Here is a 20614-nt window from a genome sequence, read left to right as displayed (position 1 = left end):
GAGAAATAGAAAACTATTTTTAGTTATTTTCTCACATTTTTTGTTACTTCTTAATTTAAAAGATCGTGCCTGTATAGTAGCCAATAGTTTGATTTAAGCAATTTTATTTTTTTTCTTAACTTTTATCAAAAACTAGAGCAAATACTACGCCATTTTAATTTTTGCTTTAGTTTTACCGTAAAATAGAGGCAAAATGTCATCATTTTAATTTCTGCTCTTCTTTTAAAGAAAAATAGAGAAAAAACAGTGCCATTTTAATTTTTGCTCTAGTTTTACCGAAAAATAGAAGAAAAAAGGTGCCATTTTAATTTCTGATTTAGTTAAACAAAAAAATAGAGCAAAAACAGCGACATTCTAATTTCTGCTCTAGGTTTTTGTAAAATTTAGAGCAGAAATTAAAATGGCGCCGTTTTTGCTCTATTTTTCCGTTTAACTAAAGCAGAAATTAAAATGGCACCTTTTTTCTTCTATTTTTCGATAAAACTAGAGCAGAAATTAAAATGGCACTGCTTTTGCTCTATTATTCCGTTTAACTAAAGCAGAAATTAAAATGGCACCTCTTTTTTCTTCTATTTTTCGGTAAAACTAGAGCAGAAATTAAAATGGCACTGCTTTTGCCATATTTTCCCTAAAGTTAAAGCAGAAAGTAAAATTGCGCAGTTTTGGGTTAATTTTTACGAAAAACTGGAGCAAAAACAGTGCCATTTTATTTCTGCTCTATTTTTACGGAAAAATAGAGCAAAAACTGTGCCATTTTAATTTCTGCTCTAGTTAGACGGAAAAATGAATAAAAAAATTGCGCCATTCTAATTTCTGCTTTCGTTTTTGGGAAAATATGGCAAAAACAGTGCCATTTTAATATCAGCTTTAGTTTTACCGAAAACGTTTACATTTCTTCTCTAGTTAAACGAAAAAATAGAGCAAAAATGGCGCCATTTTAATTTCTGCTTTAAATTTTACAAAAACCATGAGCAGAAATTAAAATGGCGCCGTTTTTTCTCTATTTTTCCGTTTAACTAAAGCAGAAATTAAAATGGCACCTTTTTTCTTCTATTTTTCGGTTAAACTAGAGCAGCAATTAAAATTGCACAGTTTCGGGTTTATTTTCACGAAAAACTGGAGCAAAAACAGTGCCATTTTATTTCTGCTCTTAATTTTACAAAAACCTAGAGCAGATATTAAAATGGCGCCATTTTTGCTTTATTTTTTCGTTTAACTAAAGCAGAAATTAAAATGGCACCTCTTTTTTCTTCTATTTTTCGGTAAAACTAGAGCAGAAATTAAAATGGCACTGCTTTTGCCATATTTTCCCTAAAGTTAAAGCAGAAAGTAAAATTTCGCAGTTTTGGGTTTATTTTTACGAAAAACTGGAGCAAGAACAGTGCCATTTTATTTCTGCTCTATTTTTACTTAAAAGTAGAGCAAAAACTGTGCCTTTTTAATTTCTGCTTTAGTTAGACGGAAAAATAAATCAAAAATTGCGTCATTCTAATTTCTGCTTTTGTTTTAGGAAAAATATGACAAAAACAGTGCTATTTTAGTATCAGCTTTAGTTTTACCGAAAACGTTTTCATTTGTTCTCTAGTTAAACGGAAAAATAGAGCAAAAACGGTGCTATTTTAATTTCTGCTCTAAATTTTACAAAAACCTAGAGCAGAAATTAAAATAGCGCAGTTTTTTCTCTATTTTTCTGTTTAACTAAAGCAGAAATTAAAATGGCACTTTTTTTCTTCTATTTTTCGGTAAAACTAGAGCAGAAATTGAAATGGCACTGTTTTTGCCATATTTTCCCTAAAGTTAAAGCAGAAATTAAAATTGCGCAGTTTCGGTTTTATTTTTACGAAAAACTAGAGCAAAAACGTTTTTATTTTAATTTTTGCTTTATAATATTACGGAAAAATAGAATAAAAACAGTGCCATTTTATTTCTGCTCTATTTTTACGGAAAAATATAGCCAAAACTGTGCCATTTTAATTTTTGCTCTAGTTAGACGGAAAAAGAAATAAAAAATTGCGCCATTCTAATTTCTGCGTTCGTTTTAGGAAAAATATGACAAAAACAGTGCCATTTTAATATCAGCTCTAGTTTTACCGAAAACGTGTTCATTTCTTCTCTAGTTAAACGGAAAAATAGAGCAAACAGGGCGCCATTTTAATTTCTGCTCTAAATTTTACAAAAACCCAGAGCAGAAATTAAAATGGCGCCGTTTTTCCTCTATTTTTCCGTTTAACTAAAGCAGAAATTAAAATGGCACCTTTTTTTCTATTTTTCGGTTAAACTGGAGCCGCAATTAAAATGTCACAGTTTCGGGTTTATTCTCACGAAAAACTAGAGCAAAAATGTTTCCATTTTAATTTCTGCTCTAGTTTTAGGAAAAAGTAAAGGAAAAACGGAGAAATTCATTATTTTACTTAAACCTGAAAATTTTTTATTGCTATTTTTTTCCCTTTAATAAAATTATTCTGTTTCTAATTTTGAAAATAATTTTTATGGAATATGACTACAGTATATATATAGTAAAAGATACGTCTCTCTAACGTCATTTGGTGTTTCAATCGAAACTCGGAAAGTGCTAACTCTTGGCATAACCATTATAATATTAGTGCGAAGAGTTTTAGCATAGAGTATGTATATATATGTATATATATATATATATATATATATATATATATATATATATATATATATATATATATATATATATATATATATGTGTGTGTGTTAAACGATGAGTTTAAACCCTTAGGCGATAAGATATAGTTTAATGTAAAATTAATGAAACTTTTGAGCATAAGAAAAGACGCTGAAGCCGATGATATATAGGTATATAAGACAAAAAGTTGAGAAAAAAAAAACTGTGCCCCTTATCGTTTCGCAAAAGAAATGCAGTAAACCACCCCTTTTTTGCCACCACTATCCATCCCTGTAGCTTTACATTTCGAGTATTTAAATTTCTTTGTATATATACAATCTGCTTCTTTTCCTAGATATATACGCTCTCACTCTCTCTTTCTCTTCTTTCCATGAGAAAAGAAACGGTATTATTTTTCAATTTGGATTAAGAGCATTTAGGAAGATTGTAGTTAAAGAGAAATTTTTCCTTATTTGGAGACGAAAAAGCTTTCACAGCTGACTTCTTAGGCGAGAGGAAGACGCATTAAATATTCATTTATTCTTCATTATTTTTACACTTTTTTTTTTTTTATTTTGTTATTTATTGTTGTTATTTCTTCTTTAAAGTATATATATATACTTTAAATACAACACCTCATTATAATTAGATTTTTTTTCTATATTCTGCAAATAATTTCTTAATGTTTTTAAAATCTAAATATTTTTAAAATTTTTATTTGCGATCATAGTTTTGATTTATTTGATGATCAAGTTTCGTTTTCATTAAAACAACATTTATTCATTAGTAGAAATTTGCCCCTTGGCATTCGTTTACATTGATCATCCTCCCCTTATTATTTATTATGAATTTGCAGACATGACATAATTACGATTAATGTTTCATTTTAATCCCCCCCTCCCCCCGTCAATTAGCTTATATGTACCCTTTGTTAAAAATTGTTTTCAATTATTTCAATTTTATTTACCGATGTGTGCATTTTTTTCGCATTTCTTTTATTTGGAAAAAAAAAATTCAATGTAACAAAAACGATCGGAACCCATCAAAGCAGATAGCAAAAAGGTACTGTAATTATCGGATTTTTCCCCAAGTATTTAAATCGTTCGACATCGAACGTTCAATATATATATATAGTCTCCTGCAGTTTTGTAATTTGCTCGAACTATGTCGAAAAGTATTTTGAAAGCTTTGGACAAAGTAATGTTAAAGCTGTAACGAAACAATTTAGAACCGCGATTGAATCGACGAATTATAGGGGAAAAAAAAATTTATCGTTTTTTTTTTTGGGGGGGTGGGGAATTAGGTGCTTTGTGCCATAGTATTACGTTAGATAATGAAGCTATTACATATAGATTCACAGTTAAATAATCTTATTATTATGGTTGCAAACTTGCTAAATGCGGCTCACCACTGAAACTCTCTATAGTTTCTAACGGTATTAGGCAAATGGCATCGTGGTAATTTGCCATGCGCATGATTCGAATCAGTGATATCTGTTTCTACTTACATTGAAATCCTAGAATTAGGGATGCTTATAAACTTCTCAATATATTAACTTTGAATATATCTATTTTTTTTAAATTATACCACTTTTAAAAGATGATAAATATACTCTCTAATTAGTTTATTTACAATGGAAAAAATATGCTATTGAATCAACAGTATTAAAAATTATTGATTCAAAAGCATATGTGCTATAATTTTACAAATTCTATAGCATAAATACGGAGAAAATGGGATTGTGGTGCAAACAATTTTTGGATTGTTGATTTTACAATTCGAAATATTAATATTACAATTCGGATTGTTGTCAATACAAATGTATGTTGTTTAAACAACAATACGAATTTTTTGTTGTGAGTTTTGTTCAGTTTGCAATTCCGTACAGTTGCAGAAGCAAACTCTCTGTCGACTGCTGATGGAACAATCCGGATTTGTTCAACTGACAAGTTTATTGTTCCATGTCACGTGGTCATCTTGAATTCTCGCAAACAGATCGTCGCGTCGTTTGCTTCTGGTACATGTGCCACTTTTGCTTTTATTATTAATTTAAAAAAAAAATGACAAAGTGTTGTTAAATAATGAATCTGGTTAAAGTGAGAAAGTGTTGTGAATGGATGAAGAGACAATTTCATTGTTTATCCGTAAGTTATACTCGGTTATTGTTGAACATAACCTCACTTTAAAAAATACAAAATGTATATTAAATATTATTTAACAACAAATTTCAACTCAAAATTTGGGGGAAAAAAATTCACAAGAAAACCCCCCATAGCACCGAAACTTTCCCTAATGATTTATTTGAAATGTTCGGAGTATTTAATTTCCCTGTGGGCAAAAAACCATGTTCGTTCTAAAAATGTTTTAAGAACGTTTCATGTCCACCAAATAATGGAACATTATTTGAACATCCATATTCTTAAAATGTTCCAGAACATTATTTGTCGGACATGAAACGTTCTAAGAACGTCCTTAAAACGTTTTTAGAACGAACATGGTTTTTTGCCCACAGGGTTCAATGTTTAGTGAAAATTATGTAAAGATTTAAATGTACCTCTTGAATAAATGTTTAGGGCGAAACTTTCCTAAACATTTATTCAAGTGGGACATTTAAATCTTTACACAATTTTTACTAAACAATAAATATTCCGAACATTTGAAATAAATATTTAGAAAATCTTTAGGAAAGTTTCAGTACTGTGGGGGAATTTTTATTATCCTTGTAAAGAAAAGTGTGATAAAATGCATTTTAAGGACATTTTTCCGTCTAAAAGTCCAAAGTCTTTTGAATTTTACGAGCATTTTGTGAAATGTAGAGCACAGCTGCATTCTTCTTTCTGTTTTTCTTGGACAAGAGGCATTATTGCAACCCACTTGAGAATAATTTTCTACTGGTTGGCAATCTTATTGTCAGAATTCTTTTTCCTTTCCTTGGAGTTTATATATATAGAGAAAAAAAAAAAAAAGTTATACACGTGTTGCATTCTGAGGTAGACTTTATATATATATATACATATATAGTAAATTCGTAAAGTAGTTGCTAAAGGATTCTTGAATATGAAATGAGTCTTTGGCACTGTTCGTTGGTAGTTACTTCCCTCATACGAGGAAGTTAAATGGGTCTTTGATATCTCTTAGGTCTCTGATCTCGAATATTGGAGGCAAAAGTGTGATTAAGTGTAGCAACACATGTGCAATTTTAAACTTTGAACTGCCTTCCTTCACACTAAAGTATTTTCTTGTATAACATGTTTTCATAATAATGAATTTAAAAAAGGTTTATTTTTTAAATTTCAAATTGATGATATTTAATGTTCGTTATTTATATATATATATATATATAATTTAGTTTTGATAGTTAGGAATTGCTTTTAAATTTATATAAGAAGCAAAAGACGACTGGTATGATTATTAAACTTGAGTGTTATTTGCAGTCGGACGAGATTGTTAGCGCTGGGTTTGATTTCATTTTGCGGCCCCGTGTCGTCTCATTCCTTTTCTGCGACGAGAGATCTCGACGAAAACTCGAGTTTTGTGCGTCAAGTTTTGAGTGCAGTTTGTTGGTTGAACTAAAAACTAACTGCTGCTCAACGGAGCAATTTAATTTGTTAAAATTACCTTTCAGCGCCATTTTTCTTCTAGCTACGATAGAAAAGTGTTTTTAATTCATTAAAATTGTAGAACAATTTAGAATCGGATTTATTTTCTGTTCTTTATGATCATATTTTTAATGATCAGAAAAATTAATATTCCATGGAAGTTTGAAAAAATATTTCGAAAACAGTTTTGTCTTTTTTTTTTTTTTGAATATGAAATGTTTTCTGGACTTCATTAAACTTTTTAAAAACAAAAATAGTTGGTATTGTGAATGTTCGGCATTCGTATTTTCGCATTTGATCAAACATGGATTGTGACAAAACTGAGTATGGAAAATACCGATATCAATATCTGGTTGTGTATACAGTCTCCACAGTCGATCCTCTCTGGATATATGTAAATTTTTTCGTTTAACTTGGTTTGCTCGATTTTTCGTGAAACCTTATTCTCTTGTGTCCAGTTGTCGTTAAACAATGACATATATTCGTTGCCGCAATCGTTACACTACTCAGTGTCAAGCCTCGGGGCAAAATTGACTCTTTTTTTTGGGGGGGGGGGGTTTATTTATGAAAGAGAAAAAAATTTACTAGATTTTAGAAAAGGGTGAAATTATTTGGCTTCTCTAGAATTTTTATATATATCCTTTTTGAAAAAAGAATAGTATTTTCATATCAAAATTTACATAGAGATATCAATATTTTATTAATGGTTTTGACGTGAATATACAAATAACAAATATTTCGAGAAAAAAAAATGTATTTATGAGAGATAAAAATATTCTATAGGAAAATTCCACTTTCTGTAAACACAATACAATTTATTGGAATTGAACTTTAAATCAGCTTGAAGGATTTCTTAAATTGGATGTTTGGTTGGGCGAATTTGATTGAATTGTGTGTAAAGAAAGATTGAATTTACAATACAGAATCCATCTTTTCCATATTTTCACTCTTATAAATGGTAGTAAACAGTACTTGTACCAAGCAACTATTCGTACAACTTCTCTGCTCGGCTGAATACGCAAAGTTCTTTGAATTTCTTAGTAACCTGCTTTGAACGTTTGCGCCAACTTTAAGGCGTACTTTGCAAAAAAAAAAAAAAAAAAAAAGTAGGTCACGTCTTTAATACCCACACAAAAAAAAATCTGTACCTAAAATTCACGAATAGGACAAAAAAAAATGAATATTCCGCTTTGAAACATAGAATATATTCTTGATATTATATATACAAAAAGTTAGATATAATATAATTTCTTTTACGAGAAAAATGTACAGAATTTTTTTAGATTAAAGAATATTTAAAATTTTTGAATATAATTTAATATATATGGTAGAAAAAATTATTACTATAATTTTAAAATCATTTTGTTAGAATTTTGAGAAATTTAAATAATTTATTCCTCGTCTCTTGTTTCGGCCTCTTCAACAAGGCCAAGAAATCTAAAATAAACTCGCATAATCCATAAACAACCGGCAGCTAAATATTTATCTAATTTATCCGCATAATAATAGTGATAATATCTGAATAAATAAAATTTATATTTCACATTTCCCCATGTGGTAAAATCTTCTTGTTGTCGAATTTTAGGTGGATCAGTTGTTTCCAAAGATTCTAATTTCTCGTCTTCAACTTCATTTTCCGATGAATTTACATCAATTTCTTTATCTTCATTTGTAGGTTTCTCATTTGTAGCTGGTAAAACAAAATTAATTTTATTTGTTAAAAAATAATTATAATAATAATTTTAGATTTATCGTGATTACTACTCACTTTTTCTGTGTGTTAATGTTGAATCTATTCTTTCCTCGGCTTGCATTTCTTTGCAAAATATCCTGGCAAATAGTGTAATTATTCATTATAAAATCGAAATTATCAAAAATGATATAAAACTCTGTGCAATTTTTTTTTAAATATATTTTTCTTTAAATGTGTTTACGGATTTTCAACTACAATAATATATAAAAACGAATATAATTTCAATGAAAGCGTGACTTTAGTGTAATGGTCAGGATTGTTTCTAAAACCAAGGCAAATAAATTTTCTTATTTATTTTATCGTTCTATTCTAACCTAACATTATACCTTCAAACCGTAACTATCACTTATATATCGTATAAGCGTATTTTTACATCCTTTACAAAAATTTTATGTTCTTGAAAATTTAATGTCAACAAGTTTTAGTACTTTTGTGGAATTGCATATAGAACATATGGGATAATAATTTTGTTTTCTTTTTTTAAATAAAAAAAAAGGTTTTTAACAAATTCTCGTACGTGACCAGACAAGAAAGAGTTTTTCAAAAATTAAGATATTTTGTTTTAATTTTATAATACAAGTAACAAAATTTCTGATTAATGCCTTTTTTTGCTTTTGTAGTAAGTTTTTTTTTATAGTAAAAATTTACACAACAGTGGCATTAACACGTGGCATTGAATTTTATCAGCAATGACAGATTAATATTTAACATTTAATCGGTATTTTAAAATTATACCTTTTATTTAGTTTTGTTTCATCAATTTTTCTTCCAAATTAAATTTAATTTCTTGTAAATTGTGCGCAAAATTATTATTCCATATGTTCTTTCCTTATCAATGTTTTTTTTTTTTTTTTTTTTTTTACAGTTTGCTCACGCGTCATGAGTCTATTTATAAAGGCAACATTAATAATTTTTTACAAATAATCTCAATAGATAAAAAATAGATTTTTAAAAATTATTCATAATTATTGTGTTTTACCTTTTGTTCACGTGAATAATTAACGGCAAGTGAAATTTTTTGAATTTCAAAAAATGAATTGCTTGACACACTACAGATGTTAACATACACAATACATGCTTGAGACTAGGAAACTCTTTAGAATATATTTAATCGCGTAGGTGGAAGAAGGGGAAGACCCACGTAAGCATTGAAAACATTGGAAAAGTCTCGATTGAAACGATTGTTGTTGCACACATTAATTGCTCTATCCGAATGGCTCTGCGTATATAGTACCGCATTGAAACTCGTTAATTACTTTTTCTGCGGGGCTTCCCCCCGTCAGTCAGTAGTGCGAACACACACACACACACAAATATAGAGGAAAGAGAGAAACGACGATAGTAGAGCACTGATACTGTAAATCTTGATAATATCCTCGTTTATTTTATTCGGCTTTACAAAATTCTCTGGGATAACAAAATTTAAATGCTTAAAATCTCGAGAAAATATTTTGTCTCGAGATTTATGTGTAATTATACCAGATAAATTTAATGTTCCAGTTAAAAAATAAACGAATTTGTTCTCTACTATATATATATATAAAATATCGCGTTAATATATTTGTATGAAAATTATAAATAAAACAGAAAATGATATATTTAATTTTCTTTGGGTATATTTTCAAAAATTATTTATTAATTCTCAAAGCGATGATTAAGAATTTTTCATCTCTTTACCGCACGTGTATATATATATTGTATATAAAATCGATATAATTATCGTGAGAAATTTGATGAAATTCTTTATATTTTTCTCACCTGGTTGGTATTAGTTGAAAAAAACATCGTATATATTTTTTTCTTCTTTTTCATTGGACAGTAGATTTTTCTTTGCTCTTTGAGTATGTGTATACATATATACATCAACATTTCCATGTGAAAGTTCCCGACTGAATAAATTTTTCCACAGGAAAAGACTTTAAAAATTAACCCAAAGAATTTTCCCTCGAGAATTTCTTGATATTTTTCGAAAAAAGAAAAAAAAAGTTCAAAGAAAATATATATTTGATTTAAAATACATTTACCACAGATTTAAAATAAAGTGGTTTTTCACAAAATATATTTTTGTTTAAAAGAGAAGGAACTTAGAATTGTTGGTAGTACGGATCAAAAATGAAAAATTAATTGAGTTTCCAAGTTTTGGCTATCGTTTTGAGCTATCTCTCCCCCCCCCTCTCTCTCACCATATATATATTGTTCGAACCACGTTCTGTTGAATGAAGAATTTTATAGCTGACGTAAATGTTCTAGTACAGCCGTCACGTTATTTTTTTAGTGGTTTTGTTCGCATAAACTTTTGCAGAAAAAAAAGAAGAAGGATGAGCTTTACTGTTCTTCGAGAAAAGAAACATTTTTTTTATGAATGCCGATACTAGGGGGAAGGGAATCAGAAGTGATATTTAACTGTTGTCATTTTTTCATTTTCTTCATTAAACTTTTAAGGATGAGTTTCGAAAAGAAGATTTTTAAATTTAGAAAGACAAAATAGGTTTTGTAAAGAAAATCTGTTTTAAATATTTACGCTAAGAGATCCTATTTTATTCCATAGTTCTTTAAGGATGTAATAAATAAATGATTAAGATAGCTGGAGACGAAAATAAAAGTTGTCGTTTCTTCTCTTGGGGGATTTTCCGTTAAGAACCTAATTTTTGCCAAAGTAGGAAAATAAATAATTCGTGTAGGAAGAAATTCTCACTGAGTGCGCGATCCACCTTTCTCTGATATAGATTTAACCTCGCATTGTTTTTTTTTTTTGTTTGTTTATTTGGAACTCAGCATCCTATTCGTTGAGAATGGATGCCGTTATCATCCGCTGATTTACATCAGTAGTTGTTTCCGCGGCGACGCCCTTTTTTCCTCATTCCTTGCCTTTCTGATTGCTCCCGTCTTAATTTCCTCCTTCCTACTACTACTACTGCTACTACTACTACTACTACCACTGATCAGAACTTATTTTCCTTTCTTTTCACCTTCACTTTTCAAGAGAGAAATGGCTTGCGTTAATGTCTTTTTAGGAGAAAGAAATTCTAATAACAAACTTCAAGAAGTGATTTGTATTTTAAAAAAATTTCTATTTGTCCGTAAAAATATATTAAGTACTTTGATTTCTTTATTGAGATGAAATATTTTTCTTGAGGCCAATAATCTTTTTGTAGGAAAAATTTAGTACTGATTTAATTAATATTTGTGATGAGGAAAATTTTTATTTTAATATTACTTTAGTGAATCAGTTTATATATACACACACACTTTGGAGAAATATAAGGTGTCATTAGTGGCGCACCACTGCAAATTTAATAGAGTTTACTTTTAGTCTTCATTCACTTTAATCACTTACTTAAACAGGAGTAGAGTTTCCATTGAATGAGTGTAGTTAGAGGGCGCTTTTCCTGGATATAACATTCATGCTTTAAAGTTTCGTATCTTCTTGAATTTTAATACCATGCTACAGTTATACGTTGGTTAAAACTTTGTATTGTATTACTGTCATGTACAGAACACTAATCTGTTATAAAGATACGTAATGCTAAATGGTCCATAAATTATTAAGATTTTATATTTTTCCTTTTTATCTTTTATTTTACAATCATCAATATCTTTTTTATTTTCGGAGAGCGATATTTTCAATTACTGAGAGAGGATCCAAAAAAAAAAAAAAAAAAAAAAGTTTATGATCTATGAAACTAATGTAGTCACAATTTAGGAGGTTAACATTTGTGTTTGAGGAAATGCAATTTAATCTTTTCCACTTGCTGCGTGAGTCTGTGTATATGATGTAATTGAAAAGCTCTCTCTGGCACTCATCGTCGATGAAAACTCGTGAGAAATGAGTTTCGTCATCGATGGCTATATCAATATCAATATCAATAGAATCTGTTTCAACTGCTTTTCCATCAATTGTCGATATAGATATATAGACTATAGATGATATTCAATGCTTTTTTTTTTTGTTATTCAATAATGAAATTATTTTTTTTTTTTGCAGATTCTATCATCGATGGCTTGTGGTGTTACGTACTTCAAAAAATAAGGGCGAAAGTAAAAAAAAAAAGGGTATCTTGTGAGGACTACAGAATTCTTCATATTCAGACTTTTTAGAACTCGGTCTATTTCTACGGTTATTTTTCACATTTTCTGAATGGAAATTTAACTTGAAAGTAGGGATCTCCGAGGGCTATTTAGTTTGAAATAATCTCGTTGAAGCTGAAAATTTGTTATTAAGGTAAATACTTTATTTTATTTATTCACACTTCAATAGGCCTAAAGTTCTTTCGTACAAAGTACTTAACAAAAGATAATAACTAGAACTAATATAACAAAAATAGAAAAATTATTTTTGCATCATTTGCTTCTGGTACATGTGCCACTTTTGCTTTTATTATTAATTAAAAAAAAAAAATGACAAAGTGTTGTTAAATAATGAATCTGGTTAAAGTGAGAAATCTATTGCAAGTATTGTGAATGGATGAAGAGACAATTTCATTGTTTATCTGTAAGTTATACTCGGTTATTGTTGAACATAACCTCGCGCATCTAAAAAAAATAGAAAATTTTGCGTCTGCGCAGAATGTTTGTGTACATCTGTGCAGACGTAAAATTTAGTCCACTTGTTTATTACGCTAGAGGATTAAATTTAACCCTCCTAATTGGCTCTCAGTGTAGCCAGCCTCTATAAATTCAATGGTTTTTTCTGTAAACAGATCTATGACTTTCTAACTTAAATAAAGAAGTATTTCTAAGCATTCTATTAGGCATATAGAAGTTAATATAAGTGCTAACAAAGGACAGTTTATAATGCAGTTAATAAGTTTTTATAAAAACAATAAATCATTGTATAAGAATCTAGATGAAAGAGTCGTAATTTTAAAGAATCTTCTAAGCTCAGTGTAATCATGACTATTACGGTAACACCCATCCTCCAAGCTGTAAAGCGTAAAAATCTGTTTTAAATCTTGAACTTGGTGGTAATGTGAGCACACAAGATGCAAACAAGGATGCAGGTTTAACAAGTGACAGGAATTAATTCCATGAATATTATTGAAAGTAGTAATTTTAGTGCTTTATCTGAAGTTTTAGTATAGTGCTCGTGAAAATTAAAATCATCTCCAGATCACGAATTTTATTACAAATAGTTGTAGCATTTTTTCTCTCCATTTTTTTTTATTAAATTTAGAAATAGAACCTTAACATAGGAAATGCAAAATTGGAGTTAAGGAATCAAAAGGTCAATTTATAACTTTTTCCTGGTAAAGTAGCTTTTCATTTCTATTTACATTTTACTGAAGCTTTTACGAAGAGGTAAAAGGAGGTAAGAAAGCATAGAAAAGGGATTTTCAATCGAAGGCGTCTCGCGAAGAAAGTTATAAAGTGTACATATATCTGTAGTCTCTAGCCGAAGGCATCGAGTTAGATGCTTGATTGAATATGTAAATTCTCGTCACTACTTACTCGTTTCTAGCAACATAACAGAGAGAGAGAGAGAGGATAGGGACATGTCGCATAAAATATTTATTAGTTCTGACTGCTGCGTTACTGTTGACAGTTGGAACTTTTGAAAACTTGTTCTTTTCACAACGTCGAATATTCTCAGCACTTTATCGACTACTACTACTTCTTCTTTCGTTTCTTTTTTTTTTTAAATTCATTTTCTCAAATTTTCCTTTCTTGCACTGATCTCCATTTCTCGCTACTCTCTGTTTCTATCCAATGGTTTATGCATTCGCATTCGGTAATCTGTTACTGTCTCTGTAATTCCTTGATTGCAAGACTTCGCCGGAATATTTTAACAGCGTGTGTGTAGCCAGACTGTGAATATTGAATTACAGCTAGATTATTCCTATAGTGTGAGAAGATTGGATATCCGAAACTTCAATTTAGTTTGTGGTAACTAAATATTATTGTCCGGCGGGCAAAAAAAAGAAACACTTGTTGGATAATTAAAATTTTCTTTGACAGAATCATTTTCTATTCAGTTTTATAAATGATTTTATACATTCCATTTGAAAATAAAATGAGTGTGGAATTTAATAAACTTAATTTTTCGTTACGTTTTAGATTTTCAGTTTACCTCTACGGTTTTAATGTGTATGGTATTTTAATCGCCCCCACGTGCGATAAGCGTCATTGTGATGCTTCTGTTATTGGTGTAATTTTACTCTTATGATCGGATATATTACCTTCTCGTCCGTGAGAAGAGAGCATTGAGCTTCCAATAGATAACTTGTGTTGAACAGGGTTTCCTAGAGGATGTGTATGTATATCGCGCTTTCGGGACTATATATATATTACCCGATTAGTCGGTGAACATCTTTGGCTGCTTCAAAGCCCCATACCCACTATCATCAAATAATTTCTCTAATTTCGCACCAACTTTGAAATGTTATATACAGGGTGATTTATAATATGTGAACAACCTCTTGTCACAGAAAACTAGACAAAATTCTAAGAGGGACTATTTGGTTAAAAATTAAAAAAAAAATTTTTACAAATTTATAAAAATAAAGATATTTTTTACGTTTTTTGGTTATCCGTAATGCATTCCGTGAAAAAACAAATGGATGACTTCCGATTGAAAGAAATGTTGTGATTGGTTAGTTTAAGAGAAAGTCACTAGAAATTTTCTTTTTTTAATTTGAAAATGTAAACAGAAAATGTTTACAAAATTATTAAATTAAAAAATTAAATGTAAAATAAAAAGTGAAGTGAGTGTAGAAAAATAACCTAAAATGGAATACCAAATGTTTTCTTCGATTTGTTTAACTCAAGGTAAGTAGAGAAAAAATAATTTAAAAAAAACATTCCAGGTTAAGTAGGGTTAACTTGTATACATTTTATAGTTAAAAAAAAATTACTAACACCTGAATAAATAATGATTTAAAACTAAATAATAAAAATAAATAAAAAAATTCATCAATTAATTAATAAATTTTATTAAAAAAAATTGATTTTTTTTTTTAAATAATAAAATCACTAATTTTATTAGATTAAAAAAGAAAAATTGATTCTGGAATGAATCTTTTGATTGATTTCAGAATAATTTTTTTGGAACGTCAAAATTTTTGTTAATTTTAATAATTACGTAAATAATTAAAAACTATGAGATTTTCCATTTTTCTATTATTTAATTGAGCGAAAAATTTTTAAAACATTTTTATCATCTTTTTAAATTTAATTAATAATAAAATTCATTAAAAAAAACGTCTGAAAAAAGCTGCCATCTATTGGCGCTTACTGTCAAACAACAAACTTTTCTAATTTTTTTTTGACAAATTTTTTGTATCAAATTTTTAATTTGAAAAATAATGAATTCTCTAATTTTATTGAATTATACAAAAGAAATTGATTCTGGAATCAATTTTTGGATTGATTTCAGAATCAATTTTTTTTTTGCAAAAATTTTTTTTTGTAACGTCAAAATTTTTGTTAATTTTAATAATAACTAAAATAATTAAAAACTGTGAGTTTTTCCAATTCTTTATTAATTAATTAAGCGACAAAATTCAAAGTCATTTTTATTATCTTTTTAAATTTAATTAATAAAAAACGTCTGAAAAAAGCTGCCATCTATTGGCGCTTACTGTCAAACAACAAAATTTTTCTAATTTTTTTTTTGACAAAAAATTTTTTGTATCAAATTTTTAATTTGAAAAATAATGAATTCTCTAATTTTATTTTTTTGCAAAAATTTTTTTTTGTAACGTCAAAATTTTTGTTAATTTTAATAATAACTAAAATAATTAAAAACTGTGAGTATTTCCAATTCTCTATTAATTAATTAAGCGACAAAATTTTTAAAACATTTTTATCATCTTTTTAAATTTAATTAATAATAAAATTCATTAAAAAAAACGTCTGAAAAAAGCTGCCATCTATTGACGCTTACTGTCAAACAACAAAATTTTTCTAATTTATTTTTGACAAAAAATTTTTTGTATCAAATTTTTAATTTGAAAAATAATGAATTCTCTAATTTTTTTTTGCAAAAATTTTTTTTTGTAACGTCAAAATTTTTGTTAATTTTAATAATTACGTAAATAATTAAAAACTATAAGTTTTTACATTACTCTATTATTGAATTGAGCGAAAAAATTTTTAAAACATTTTTATCATCTTTTTCCCTGTTGAAAATTCCTATGTGAGAACACATATGGGATCCCATCCAGAATCTCTTGTGAGTTCTTATGTGGGTTCCCATACAGGTTCACACATAAGATCCTGTATGAAAAGGTTCCTGGGATGAACTTGCGTGAGAGCTCGCGCATGATCTTATGTCTCTGTAAAAGCAATAACACAGGATCCCATGAGGTTTCCTGTGTAGGTTCCTATATGAACAACACGATAAATAGGAACACACATGGGATCTTATCCGAGATCTTGTATGAGTTCTTACATAGGTTCTCACATATAAGAAGATTAATAGCAGCTTAATAAGATAAAAAGTCATTATTTTCCTTTCTCTGCGAAAAAAAATTTGTTTTAAATAACCTTCTTTTTAAAATTACTGAAATCTCCCGAACCATGGGCATAAAAATATCATTATTTTCTGTTCCAGGTAAAATAATAATTGTTTTTATTAACCTTCTTTTGAAAATTCCTGAAATCTTCCGAACCATGGACATAAGAAAATCATTATTTTCCATTTCCCAAGAGACAAAACTTACTTTACTTAATCTTCTTTTTCCAATTTCCGAAATCTTCCGAACCATGGGCATAAAAATCATTATTTAACATTCTCTTAAAATAAAAATCGTTTTACAAAACTTTCTTTAAAAAATGAACAAAATCTTCCGTACCATGGGCCCATAAAAATCGGTTTTTTCCAATTCCCAAAACAAAAATTTCTTTACACAACCTTCTTTTGAAAATTTCTGAAATCTTCCAAACCATGGGCGTAAAAATCATTATTTTCCATTTTCTAAAAAATAAAAATTGTTTCACAAAACCTTCTTTTTAAAATTTCCGAAATCTCCCGAACCATGGGCATAAAAAGTCATTATTTTCCTTTCCCTGCGAAAAAAAATTGTTTTAAATAACCTTCTTTTTAAAATTACTGAAATCTCCCGAACCATGGGCATAAAAATATCATTATTTTCTGTTCCCCGTAAAATAATAATTGTTTTTATTAACCTTCTATTGAAAATTCCTGAAATCTTCCGAACCATGGGCATAAGAAAATCATTATTTTCCATTTCCCAAGAAACAAAACTTACTTTACTTAATCTACTTCTTCCAATTTCCGAAATCTTCCGAACCATGGGCCAATAAAAATAAATATTTTTCATTTCCCTAAAAAAACATTGCTTTACATAACCTTATTTTAAAAATTTTCGAAATCTTCCGAACCATGGGCATAAAAATCATTATTTAACATTCTCTTAAAATAAAAATTGTTTTACAAAACTTTCTTTCAAAAATTTCCGAAATCTCCCGAACCATGGGCATAAAAATATCATTATTTTCTGTTCCCCGTAAAATAATAATTGTTTATATTAACCTTCTTTTGAAAATTCCTAAAACCTTCTGAACCATGGGCATAAGAAAATCATTATTTTCCATTTCCCAAGAGACAAAACTTACTTTACTTAATCTTATTTTTCCAATTTCCGAAATCTTCCGAACCATGGGCCAATAAAAATAAATATTTTTCATTTCCTGAAAAAAACATTGCTTTACATAACCTTATTTTGAAAATTTCCGAAATCTTCCGAACCATGGGCATAAAAAATCATTATTTTCTGTTCCCCGTAAAATAATAATTGTTTTTATTAACCTTCTTTTGAAAATTCCTGAAATCTTCCGAACCATGGGCATAAGAAAATCATTATTTTCCATTTCTCAAGAGACAAAACTTACTTTACTTAATCTTCTTTTTCCAATTTCCGAAATCTCCCGAACCATGGGCATAAAAATATCATTATTTTCTGTTCCCCGTAAAATAATAATTGTTTTTATTAACCTTCTATTGAAAATTCCTGAAATCTTCCGAACCATGGGCATAAAAAATCATTATTTTCCATTCTCTGCGAAATAAAAATTATTTTAAATAACCTTCTTTTTAAAATTACTGAAATCTCCCGAACCATGGGCATAAAAATATCATTATTTTCTGTTCCCCGTAAAATAATAATTGTTTTTAATAACCTTCTATTGAAAATTCCTGAAATCTTCCGAACCATGGGCATAAGAAAATCATTATATTCCATTTCCCAAGAGACAAAACTTACTTTACTTAATCTTATTTTTCCAATTTCCGAAATCTTCCGAACCATGGGCCAATAAAAATAAATATTTTTCATTTCCCGAAAAAAACATTGCTTTACATAACCATATTTTGAAAATTTCTGAAATCTTCTGAACCATGGGCATAAAAAATCATTATTTTTCATTTTCTGCGAAATAAAAATTTGTTTTAAATAACCTTCTTTTTAAAATTACTGAAATCTCCCGAACCATGGGCATAAAAATATCATTATTTTCTGTTCCCCGTAAAATAATAATTATTTTTATTAACCTTCTATTAAAAATTCCTGAAATCTTCCGAACCATGGGCATAAGAAAATCATTATTTTCCATTTCCCAAGAGACAAAACTTACTTTACTTAATCTTCTTCTTCCAATTTCTGAAATCTTCCGAACCATGGGCGAATAAAAATAAATCTTTTTCATTTCCCGAAAAAAACATTGCTTTACATAACCTTATTTTAAAAATTTCCGAAATCTTCCGAACCATGGGCATAAAAATCATTATTTAACATTCTCTTAAAATAAAAATTGTTTTACAAAACTTTCTTTCAAAAATGAACAAAATCTTCCGAACCATGGGCCCATAAAAATCGGTTTTTTCCAATTACCAAAAAAAAAAATTCTTTACACAACCTTCTTTTTAAAATTACTGAAATCTCCCGAACCATGGGCATAAAAATATCATTATTTTCTGTTCCCCATAAAATAATAATTGTTTTTATTAACCTTCTTTTAAAAATTCCTGAAGTCTTCCGAACCATGGGCCCATAAAAAACGGTATTTTCCATTTCCCAAAACAAATTGTTTTACCTAAAGTTTTTCGTAAATTTTTGAAATCTTCCGAACCATGGGCATAAAAGTATCATTATTTTCTGTTCCCCGTAAAATAAGTTCAAGTGAACTTTATCCTTTAAAAGATATTAAACAGCATAAGAACTACAAGTAAATTGGTACATGTCGTCAATTAATATTTTTTCCACCATCTCCACGTTGTTTTTATCCGACAGAACAGAATTTCTCAAAGTTAAAATAAAAATATTAAAATTTGGCCGAGTTCAAGTGAACTTTATCTGTTAACGGATACTAAGCAGCATAAGAACTACAAATAAATTGGTACATGTAGTCAATAATTATTTTTTCCACCTTTTCCACGTAGTTTTTATCCGACAGAATAAAATTTCTCTAAGTTAAAACAAAAATATTAAAATTTGTCCGAGTTCAAGTGCACTTTATCCTTTAAAAGATATTAAGCAGCATAAGAACTACAAGTAAATTAGTACATGTAAACAAATAATATTTTTTCCACCTTTTCCACGTAGTTTTTATCCGACAGAACAGAAATTCTAAAAGTTAAAACCAAAAAATTAAAATTTGGCAGAGTTCAAGTGAACTTTATCCGTTAAAAGCTATTAAAAAGCATAAGAACTGCAAGTAAATTAGTACATGTAGTCAAATAATATTTTTCACCTTTTCCACGAAGTTTTTATCCGACAGAACAAAATTACTCTAAGTTGACACAAGAATATTAATATTTAGCCGAGTTCAAGTGAACTTTATCCGTTAAAAGATATTAAACAGCATAAGAACTACAAATAAATTGGTACATGTAGTCAATAATTATTTTTTCCACCTTTTCCACGTAGTTTTTATCCGACAGAACAAAATTTCTTAAAGTTGAAACAGAAATATTAATATTTAGCCGAGTTCAAGTGAACTTTATCCGTTAAAAGATATTAAGCAGCATAAGAACTACAAGTAAATTAGTACATGTAGTCCAATAATATTTTCTCCACCTTTTCCACGTAGTTTTTATCCGACAGAACAAAATTTCTTAAAGTTGAAACAGAAATATTAATATTTAGCCGAGTTCAAGTGAACTTTATCCGTTAAAAGATATTAAGCAGCATAAGAACTACAAGTAAATTAGTACATGTAGTCCAATAATATTTTCTCCACCTTTTCCACGTAGTTTTTATCCGACAGAACAAAATTTCTTAAAGTTGAAACAGAAATATTAATATTTAGCCGAGTTCAAGTGAACTTTATCCGTTAAAAGATATTAAGCAGCATAAGAACTACAAGTAAATTAGTACATGTAGTCCAATAATATTTTCTCCACCTTTTCCACGTAGTTTTTATCCGACAGAACAAAATTTCTTAAAGTTGAAACAGAAATATTAATATTTAGCCGAGTTCAAGTGAACTTTATCCGTTAAAAGATATTAAACAGCATAAGAACTACAAATAAATTGGTACATGTAGTCAATAATTATTTTTTCCACCTTTTCCACGTAGTTTTTATCCGACAGAACAAAATTTCTTAAAGTTGAAACAGAAATATTAATATTTAGCCGAGTTCAAGTGAACTTTATCCGTTAAAAGATATTA

The 20614-nt window shown here is 28.5% G+C and overlaps 1 protein-coding gene across 1 annotated transcript; it reads right to left on the bottom strand.

Moving 5' to 3' along the window:
• Positions 1–7414: 7414 nt before the first annotated feature.
• On the bottom strand, positions 7415–9212 carry LOC127277096 (uncharacterized). The gene is made up of 3 exons (XM_051297924.1): positions 8964–9212; positions 8000–8061; positions 7415–7921 (listed from the first exon to the last, which is right to left on the bottom strand). The coding sequence occupies exons 1-3, from the start codon at positions 9047–9049 to the stop codon at positions 7623–7625; spliced, it is 447 nt and encodes a 148-aa protein (XP_051153881.1). The 5' UTR covers positions 9050–9212; the 3' UTR covers positions 7415–7622.
• Positions 9213–20614: the final 11402 nt, after the last annotated feature.

This window comes from Leptopilina boulardi, unplaced genomic scaffold (genome assembly GCF_019393585.1).
Source record: "Leptopilina boulardi isolate dan_hultmark-lab unplaced genomic scaffold, ZJU_Lbou_2.1 LbouV2_165, whole genome shotgun sequence".
In the NCBI taxonomy this organism is placed as follows: Eukaryota; Metazoa; Arthropoda; class Insecta; order Hymenoptera; family Figitidae; genus Leptopilina; species Leptopilina boulardi.
This window is presented reverse-complemented; position numbering and strand designations above follow the sequence as displayed.